The sequence below is a fragment of the Raphanus sativus genome, chromosome 8, assembly GCF_000801105.2.
Source record: "Raphanus sativus cultivar WK10039 chromosome 8, ASM80110v3, whole genome shotgun sequence".
In the NCBI taxonomy this organism is placed as follows: domain Eukaryota; kingdom Viridiplantae; phylum Streptophyta; class Magnoliopsida; order Brassicales; family Brassicaceae; genus Raphanus; species Raphanus sativus.
Window position 1 is genome coordinate 24,451,751 of NC_079518.1, and position 10,876 is coordinate 24,462,626.

A 10,876-nucleotide genomic window follows, 5' to 3' on the forward strand; every position below is an offset into this window, starting at 1 on the left:
ATGATATGCAAACATAAAATCAGTCTTAGCAATATGACAATTATGCATGGTCAGATTTTAAACAATATGACAATTGCATTCAAAGTTGGTTCAAGATGATTCAAGATGAACAGATGCAATCAAGTATGCAACAAGATTACTATATAATTTAATCATCAGGTTCAAGGATGGTACTAGATCAAGATTAACTATCAACTTATATGATCAATATTCAGTACGATATGAAATCTATTCAAGGTTGGTTCAATTATTTAGCTATCAACCTATATGATCAAATGATTTCATGCATATTTATTCTATCTTATGACATATCAATTTAAAATCAAGACTATATGTTATAAAACTTGTATAAACATTTTCAGTCAAAGATATGCATTCAATAAAATCAAGCAAGCATTTATAAAATCGATTTTCAGTTTATAAAATCTGATTTTGCATTTAGAAAAGTTTTAAAACTCTTGACAGATACAAAATAAATATTATTGGTCAACGATATGCAATGAATTATTTTAATTTCGATTTTTATTTTGGTTTGACTGAATTTGGGAGATCTGACCGAAAGAGGCACAAAAATAGATTCATGGATTTTTGTTTTGGCCAGATTATACATTCATGTTTATCACATATGGTAAATTGGCCAAAGCATCCATAGGTTTAAGCTATCACAAAAGTTTATGGTTCATAAGTTTTTATAAATAAGATTCATATAGATCTTTAGGTATTTTAATCTGTTTTTGAGATACTTAGAACCTTTAGAGAATTATAACTTTTATGGATTCAAAATAATTCAGAATCAAGTTTCTTATGGATCAATGGATCATAGAAACAAGATTAACATTATGGATTCATATAGATCCTAGATTTCTTTTCAGATATAATGGTGTTCTTAGATTTTATGGATAGATTAGTTTACCATTTTACATCACAAGAATCTGAATTGACCACCATGAGAGAGAGCTGATCCACGGATGAGCTGGTTGAGAGAGAGGTGGAGGAGCTGGCCGGAAAAACAATGAGTCGGCAGCGCGGAGAGTTTATGCGATTCACGACGCGTCAGAGATCTGATCTACAAACCGTCTTCGGCAACGGATTCCTCTCGTCTTGGGCTTCAGATTGATAGGTAGATCGTCGTCTGGCTCCACAGGGTTTGAGAGATATGGTGGTTTGAAGTTACGCCTGAATTTAGGATTTTCTGGCCGGAAAAGATGGCCGGAAAAGAGAGCTCAGGTGGAGAGAGACTTCTCAGGTGGAGAGCACATTCGTGCTGATAACGTGTTATAAACTAAAGAGAATGTGGAGAATGAATTGTGAGGAATGTTGTGTGTATTTCTCATTAGCCAACACCACAATATATAGTGGTTTGATATAAGGGTTTACAAATGATTTACAAGGAATAAAATCTACACATTGATTACATTGACTACATTGATGTCATAGAGAAGACTTGGTCATGGTGATAACTCCAAGGTTGACTGAGTCTTCTGATCTCGGTCCGGTTTGTAGATGAACCGATGTAGACCGGATGTAAACCTCCTTGCACTTCCTCTTGTACTTGTTGGATTTGTCTAATACTTGGTTAAGTACTTGGTTATGATCCATCCACATAATGGATATTATAACAAAACATGATATATCAATTGTCGCAAATCCTCTCAACAGCTAACATGTATCTATGTGTTTATATTTATGTTTTGGGGCTGCGTAAATGGATTTACTCAAGCTGTGTGGTTCCTTTTTGTGTGAAAATGAGTTTGAGATGAATGATACTTTCACTAATATTTGGCAACTAGTGTAAAAGGAAACAAGTTGAACCATGTGTTGTTATAAAATAAAGGGCACACCACGTTACATTTTTTGTAAACAGCCATAGCTTTTGTTCATGGAAGTTGCCTCCGATGGCTCAGTCTTGCTAACTATCCACACTCTCCATTGGCCTGCAAATTATATTGTTGATTTTAACTAACTGCAGAAGTTACACGACGACTTCAGATTTTAAAAAGAAAAACAAATCAAGAAAACGACCTTGCAAGCTGCAAAATTATCGCAACCGCATATCAAATTGCCATTTGAAACATCAACAGCTTGCGGGGCTCCTCCACCATCACTTCTCTGAATCAGAGACGAACAAAATGTTACTTATAGTTATAGTGGACTGTAATAAGACAAAATATAACCAACGATGAGTTCATCTAGTTGATAAAACTCTATTATCTATGATGGATCTAGGGATCATGGGATCAATTTCCATTGGGAGGAGTCTATTCTCTTAAAAAGGGCTAATTTAAAATGGTTTGACAAGGGAGATACGGACATTCGGGCACCGAACCTTTAGACATTATAGAAAAGACTATATTATACCATAAATACCTTGTAGAAATCGACTGCTATGAAGTTAGGCCATCTTTGTCCTGCGGCTTGGTAACATGCTTTGATGGATTCAAGAAGTGGAGCAGAGTTTTGTCTACATGCTACTACCAAATCCGGAGCATCTGGAAAATGGTTAACAAGTACAAGAGATTTTGATTTATCGCTCATTGGTGCTGATTGAGCTCTGTTAGGACACGCTCCTTCCTTCAACCCTCCATTTCCATCTATGAATATTTTTCAAAACATTAACATAAATATGTCCATACGATATGTTATTCATTACATATTCATATAGGGACTCACATTGGTTCTCAACCATGTACTTCCACTGGTATGCGATTCCTTCGGTTGCTTCTTTACTTCTGTCGGATGTGAAAACTAGCAACCTTTGGTTTTGTTTTATCATGTCGTCAAGCGTTGGCCAGTCCCCTCCAGTTTTGGGCATTCTAGTAACTGGAAACATGAACTTTTGTAGCCCTGCCGCATTAAACACTTTCGTGAGGCCCATGGGAGATTTCACATAGTCTTCTATAATAATCGTTACAACTTCATCCTTGTTATTCTCTAGAAACACTTGTATCTCCCTTAGAACGTTAATCGCTGGTTGCTGCCATTGTACATACACACGCAAATCACAAACGTTTTCGTGTAGAATAGGTAGAAGAAAATAACGTATACAAAACTTACGAAAGCGGTGAAATTAAAACACGTTCCATCGAAAGAGTGACAAAGCCAGATATCGTTTTCGAAGTCGTACATGTCGAGCATAAACCCTCTTACACCGTTCTGCAATAATAATTATCATAACCACACAAAAAAAAAACATAAACACTGCTTTAGCCAAATCTTAACTACCAGGTATTCCACACATTTGGATGATTAAAAAGAGCTTCACACTTTCCAAGAAAATATTTAAAATGGTTTGTTTACTATAGTTTGAAACTTTGTAATGAGTTTGGAGGGAAGACTCTTACCGTGAGTTGGGTTGTGACCGAATCTTGTTGATTAGTAGGAGCCAAAATTACAGAACCGGTTTTTGATACTTGCCCCAATCTTGCAAACGAGTTGTGTGTTGTTAACCATGCGTACTTGTTGAAAGGCAATCCCTTTACCTTTTTGAGTATATAAACCAATTGATTTTATCAAATATTTAAACGATAATTGGTCCATATAAATGATTATTAATTGATAAAAGTGAAAGAAAAAAAAGTGTGAACCTTTGAGATGGGGTTGATGGGTTGGGTCCGAGAGCATCTGGGTCTCAAATTATTGTTGGCTAGACATGTTTCACAGTGTAATCCAGCGTCACAGTTGTCGTTTCGTATACATGTTTTACCTTCCTACGATCCAAAACCAAATAAATCAAGAAAAAAACTTAAAGATTCTGTTTTTTTTTTCCCTTCAAAACCCATTAATCAAATTAAGATCATTACACGACCCATTTCTTAGTTCTTGATGATTAGCACTATGGAGAAAAGATTCTCTGTTTCTTTTATCGGAACAGAGGACAGACAGAAAGGTAAGTGTTGTAGATTTGATGAGATTTGCTTACCTGGAGAGCAGAGGAAATCTCAAAAACGAAAGAAGACTGAATCAGGAGAACAATGAGAAGGGAGACCAATCTTTGCAACATTGTTTCCTTCCACCAAAAGAAATGAAAACCCTAAATGAAAGAAGAAGACGCAAAGTAGCTACTTCTTCACCACTCCTTTGCGTGAAGATTCTTATGAATAGCAAGAAACAAATTAATAAACGTAGTGAGAATAAAAAGGAAGAATAATCTGAGCATTTTAAGGATAACAAATAGTAAACGGAAGTGCGCGCGTGTGTCGGTGAAAGACTTTATGATAACAAAAGCTGCAAAGGTGGGTGGTTGGTTTGCGTTTTTTTCTTCCATAGCTTCTTCGTTTGATTTATTATTTGTGAAGAAATATATCTCTCATTATACCATTGGCCTAGAACTCTCCAGCTGGTGCTGACTCTTTAAAAACAAACATTGTGGGTTTCTTCAGTAGGACAATATTTCCATATTTGGTTATTGGGGATTGTTAATCGCAAAAAAATAGTCATACTCATACCATACTGATTTGCTCTTAGCATTTAATTGGGACTATACGTTTTCCTATAATTGGTTTAGTCTTAAGAGTGATTTTTTCGTTTGTCTTAACTTCTATTTTTTGATAAATGAGTTTCTTCTCCACATTTATGGCTAACTAATTGGTATTCAAAAGAAAAAAAAGACTAGCTATTTATTCGGACTTGAGTTTGAGATATTCCGTCACAATTCATTTAGATTGTACAGAGATCTCTCTCTTACTGTTACACCAGGTTATATTTGCGCATTGTAAATGGATCCATTGCGCAGAGTAAATGGATTAAATAGATTATAATCCTCAATCTATTGTCATAGTCACATATATTAAATGTTATATAATGAAAGATTGAACAAAATTGTACATGTTTATATAAGGTAAACTCCGATCTTTCTAAAAGTTTGTGTTATTGGTTAGGTGTAATTGAAATATAGTTCGTGGAATCAAAACTATAATATTGCAGCTCAAATTTATATAAAATTCGCTATAAATTTAAGATAAACGAAACATAAGCAATATAATTATTGCTTTCATAATATAAAGTATGAATATAAGATAAAACGAAACATAGGATACAGAATAATAAAATATAAAAGAGACAAATGATAAGAAAACAAATAAAGGAAAACTCAGATATGATACAATTTCAATGATAGTTAACAACTTGCAGGTCTTGATGTTTTCTTAATTCATTCATTGGGTATATATAGTAATCAATAATATGGTTTATAGTCTCAAGAAGAATGGTAACCAATGAATATTCACACGCCATAATTAATCGTAATAATTCTTAATTTGTAGTTGTTAATTTAAAATAATGGAAAGTAGTATAATTAAGAAATCAACATATATGAAACAATAATAACAATGAGATTTGACAGTATAATTAAACAACTAGATTTCGATCCGCACAACCGTGCGGTTTTATTTTCAGTTTTATATGCATATATATTTATTTAGATCATTAGTATTATATGTGTTCAAAAAAAAAAAAAAAGATCATTAGTATTATACATTTTCAATTTTTAATTTTAATTATATATTTAAATATTTATAAAGCTATTTCAAATACAATAGTGTATAGTTTGCATGTTGTAAATAATCAATTGTTTAAACTATCGTACGTATTTTTTGCTTCTTACTATATATTTATTTTATTGTATTTGCATTTTGTTATTAAACATATTAATATGTGCATAAAAAACATATTTGACAATTATTTTTTATTTAATTTATGTTAAATTTTTACCCGTCTTTGAAACTGGATTTCATTTTAGCAGTATTTACTATGTTTATTCATTTACACAATATATTATTATATTTACAAAAGTGAAAAATATGTTAATTTATACGTGTAGTATATAGCTTGATAATGTTAAGCCACTCTGTCATCATATTATATTTTTAAAATAAATATTTTATTTTTATGAAAATAAAATTTAAAAATTTATCAATTTAATATAATTTTATCATATTAAGTTCAATATGATAAAATTAACATGATTGATTGTGATTATATAATTAAAAAAATAAGATATAATATTTTATTTTTCATTTTATAAAAGACAACAGAATATATTAATGAATAATATTATTTCAAAACCAATTACGAAATTAGTTAAAATAATTTACATATAATTTTTAAAATTAAGATCTTGTTAAGATCTTCTTAATAGATTTTTCGAAAATTAAAATATATATATTTAAATTTTAAATGAAAAGATATCAATATATGTATGTTAACCAATCCTGATTTTTAGGATTAATAGATTAGAAATAATATATTATTGAACCATATGTTTAGTAATTAATGAATGGTAAATCATTTCTAGTTAATGGTCTATTTTTTAAAATATCACACATAAATCAAGGTTGTGACTTCTGTTTTAATATAATAGATTAAACAGATCGATTAGAGCAAGCTTGAACAATTACATGTTGATTCCTTAAATATAAATTCTTAGTGCTTAAATTAAGGGATTAAATGGAATGTATTAAATCTAGGCGTACAATCAGTGAAGAGATCATACCAATTTTAGCTCCGGGAAAATCAAATAATTTAGACGATCCCTGATTAATTAATGTTTATATGATAGATGCAAACTTAGGATAAACCTAAACCAAAAGTGATTTTATCATTGGACCAAGATTTGATATTGGGCCAAGAGTTGATAATGATGTCTCGATTGTATAATTAAGAGTTTTTATACTAAAATCAGGTTTTGTAAGAGTTGATAATGATATTTAAAAAATGGTTTTGATTTAATATGTAACAAAAACATTGAAATTATATATTTGAGTGGTCAAATATAAAGACTATGTATTTAAGTGGTTATTATGTTGTATATTTGAGTGATCATTATATAAGCACTATATATATATATATATATATATATATATATATATATATATATATTAATGTGCCTTATATGTTAGGGTGTTTAAATATCCCCTATATACAATTTGAAGATCTTTTAAATAGTTACAGCTTTAAATTTGTACTAATTGAAAACAACTCTTTCTTACGTAGCAGTTTTTGTGCTCATAATTGTCTTACGTGGCAGTTTAATAGAGCAAAATATGTTGAGCATAATGTAAAATTAAACATCCTAAGAAAATATAATATTTTTGTTACAAACTCCCATATCTCGCATATCATATAAAACTGACTGCAATACAAGAGAATCGCGAGTCATAAAAAGCGATACCGAGAGCAACTCCGGCTCTATCTAGCACATCTACGGCGTTCCTTAGCACAGAGCATATAGCTGCTTCCTCCAACACGGTGTTTTCCCTGCCAGACCTCAGAACGGCGGAGGCGGAGATGAAACTGGCGGTGCGTTGGATAACGATGGAGAAGGAATAATCAGCCATGAGGCGGTGGTGATTGGTGAGAAGGCCGCCCAGTCGGTGCGGAAAAGAGGCGGCAGAGGAGGAGGAGATGGAATTGAGGATATGGAAAGCTGCTCGGATATGGGAGGTAGAGAGAAGCGGAGATAGGTCCGTAGGAAAGACGGCGGGAGAGTCATCGATGAGGGAGAAATCGGCGGAGCAGTAGAGAGAGTGTGGCGGAGGAGTAGGGGAGAAGCAGTGAGAGGATAGGAAGGAGTCGTAGAGAGAGAAGGTGAGAGGAGAGAGTCGCGGAAATAGATCAATAACGATGCCAACATCTTCTGCCGATATTGTCTCCATCTCCGGCGGTGATGTCTCTCTGTTCTTCACCATACCCGCTTATTCGGAATTTATGCAGTAAACCAAAAAAATGCCAACTACAGTAGTCGTCCACTCGCATTTTTATCCTTAACCGGAATTGATTCTTACTGATTTTGGTTTGCTTATTTTTTTCTTTGCTGCCGGCCACAATACTTTAATTTAATCTTTTTCTTATGCTAACCTTATTAGTAGACGTCGAGACAAAGAATCGAATTGTTCCCATCTCTTCAATCACTCTCTTCCATGTGAAACTATTTGAAATATAACTATTAACATTACGGAAGAATAAATTGATCAGAGATAATGACTACCAAATCATAATACTTATATCGTCAAGTAAAAAACATTTAAATCAAATTCACATAGTTTCACGGTTTGATTGTTTAAGTATCCTATACTGATTCTAATCAAATTGAATTCTACATTCTATCAAGCCAAATTTTTTTTATTTGACGATATTTATTTATAGACAATACAATAGAAAATTATTTTCGATGTTATTCACAATCAGAACCGATCAATTTCTTTTACTAAAAATATATAACAAAATCGTCAATAAAAATATATAAAGCAAGATCCTTGATTGTAATACAAATTAATCCTCCAATATTTATAAATACTTATATAAATAATTTAAAATCCTATATATTTTTTATAAAAAACCTACCAAATATCAGTTTTATTCATCTTAGAACCAAAATTTTTTATTTATATTTCGCAAGGCGCGAGCCTTATCCTAATATACAATATATTTGATTAAAATTATATATTTGAGAGTTTATTATATTAACAATATATCTGTTTGAGTGCTTAGATAGAATAGTCCACATGAATAAGGCAAATATTAGGCCAATAATGCATGAAAATATGCAGTACATACAAATATAATGACAAAGAGCAGTTTTCATCGCATGAGTCTATCATACAAATATGCACACATATATATAATAGAACTTGCATACTCTAATACTATGCAGTACATATAAAATACACACAAAATAGTAATTGTCAGAAATACGCATAGGCGTGTGCATTTGGAGTCCCAATCGATATCGGTTTTGTTCAATCGAGTTTCAGATTTTCAGGTTTATCAAAATCAGCCCCATTCGGATTATTTTAAAGTTCGGTTCAGGACCGGTTGGGATTCTATCGGGTTCGGGTCGGGGTTAGTAAATCTTCAAAGAACCGGTATAACCCAATATACTTTCGGGTTTGGGTCCCAATCGTTTTTTTGTTTTAAAATACCTGATTTGTACCTATTTCGTAACTAAAATATAAGTAAAATCGATTCTTCGGATTTAAAATATCTGTTTTGAACTTTTTTGTAATCAAAACATAAGTAAAATCGGTTCAAAAATAATAAAGGAACATCAACCGTGGTCATTCAAAATCAAACGAAAGGGAAATATATTTATTGATAAAAAATAAAACTAAATAAATGAAAGCATAAAACGAAAATCAAGTTCTTACGAAATGAGAAACATTGTTTAATGAAAAAAAAATTAAATCTAAATATTTCAAGATTCAACATTCACCTTCAACCATCAACCTTCATGTAATAGAACCACCAACCTTCATATAATAGATAAGTATTTTAGATGTTCAATATATCTTAATATATTTCGAATACATATTAGAAGTGAAGATCATGTTTGGTACAAAATCGTTTTAGGGTTTGAATGTTTCGGATTATATCGGATATCCATTTAAATTCGGGTTCGGTTCGGATAATACCCATAGCCCGAAATACCATAAAACAAGATTCATTCGGTATTTATGTCGGATTCAGATCGGTTCAGATTCATTTCTACCAGGTCGGTTCGGTTTGGGTTTTCGGGTTCGGTTTATTTGCGTAGCCTTAGCCAACACCAGCAACAAAGGAGGGGAGATGAGCTAGGTTAATGCAACACGTAGTTATTTATATTTTAATTATGTATCATATTTACTAATCTTACTTTTAAATTTATATACTAAAAGTATATTAAACCAGATTATTGAATCAGATTTGACTCGATCGAACCATATTGAACAGTGATCCAAAAAATTATGTTTCAGCTTCCGGTTCGGTTTTAAAAGCAGTGACTAAAAACAAAAACTTTGGTTAGTTTGGGTAAAAAAACTTGATAACTGAATTATACACAATACCTAACCAAATCGATTTTTTTTTCAATTCAGTTGGGTAAGATTTTGGTCGTACCGAACTTTCGGGAACCCTTTATGCATAGAAAAATCACACATAAAAACAATCATGTTATAACAAAAATTAACAAAATCACATAATAAAAATATACGCAAAATAATCAACAAAAGTCCAAAACCGTGTGAAAGTCTGTGAATAGCTTCCCGTTGATATTGAATTTGATATTCTTATAATTTTTTATTATAAATTCTTAAAATCTATAGTAATGTCACATTTATTAAAAATAATTTACTAACAAATTATATTTTTAAAAATAAGATAAATAAAAATCAAATTATTAAATATAATTTTATTTTATTTGTTTTAAAAGTTTAGTTATTTATTTATTTTTCTAACAATGTAAATTAAAATCTGTTTTGATCATTTTCTTGCTTGAGTTTATTTTATGAAAATAAACCAAAAATGATTGTCTTTGGGAATTTGACATAAAAACCTAAAATTCAAAAACTAAATAACTAGAAACTAAAATCTAAATAAATAATCATTACCCCATTCATGTATTCTATCCAGTGTTATCGATGAAAGATAGTTTTTCAAAAGAAAAAAAATATTGTTAAAAGTTTGATCCAAAAATAAAGATATTATTAAAAATTTGTAAAAATGAAAAGACCGTGACACAAGAGGACGGGTACCTGTGAATAAGAAAAATACTTGGGTTCACCCAACCAATAAGATTTCGTTATTTCATATTCAGTATTTTTTAAAAAATGAAACAAAATATTATCAAGTTTTTATTATGTTTTTAAAATAAAAAATAAATAGAAAATAATAGTAGTCGTAAAAAAAATTTTATATTTAAAATACCGTCAGCAAAACACTAAATTCTAAACTATAAACCTTAAATCATAAACCTTAAATCCACGGGGTAAACCCTTGGATAAATCATAAATCTTTGGATTTTTAAAAAAATATATTTTTAACACAATCAGCAAAACACTAAACTCTAAACCCTAAATACTAAACCTTAAACCTTTGGGTAAATCATAAACCTTTGGATAAATCC

At 31.0% G+C, this 10,876-nt stretch overlaps 1 protein-coding gene across 1 annotated transcript; it reads right to left on the reverse strand.

The window, feature by feature from the left end:
• Positions 1-1,750: 1,750 nt before the first annotated feature.
• Positions 1,751-4,277, reverse strand: LOC108818832 (PI-PLC X domain-containing protein At5g67130). Its single transcript, XM_018591773.2, has 8 exons — positions 3,920-4,277; positions 3,585-3,707; positions 3,342-3,479; positions 3,055-3,153; positions 2,671-2,974; positions 2,368-2,591; positions 2,023-2,109; positions 1,751-1,934 (listed from the first exon to the last, which is right to left on the reverse strand). The coding sequence occupies exons 1-8, from the start codon at positions 3,998-4,000 to the stop codon at positions 1,914-1,916; spliced, it is 1,077 nt and encodes a 358-aa protein (XP_018447275.1). The 5' UTR covers positions 4,001-4,277; the 3' UTR covers positions 1,751-1,913.
• Positions 4,278-10,876: the final 6,599 nt, after the last annotated feature.

Bases quoted from the DNA above. Each gene is read 5' to 3' on its own strand.
- LOC108818832 (XM_018591773.2), bottom strand. From the start codon at position 4,000: ATGTTGCAAAGATTGGTCTCCCTTCTCATTGTTCTCCTGATTCAGTCT. The intron at 2,592-2,670 runs GTGAGTCCCTAT...AAATATTCATAG, and splicing joins GTACATGGTTGAGAACCAAT to ATGGAAATGGAGGGTTGAAG. The intron at 2,110-2,367 runs GTATTTATGGTA...TCTCTGATTCAG, and splicing joins TAGCAGTCGATTTCTACAAG to AGAAGTGATGGTGGAGGAGC.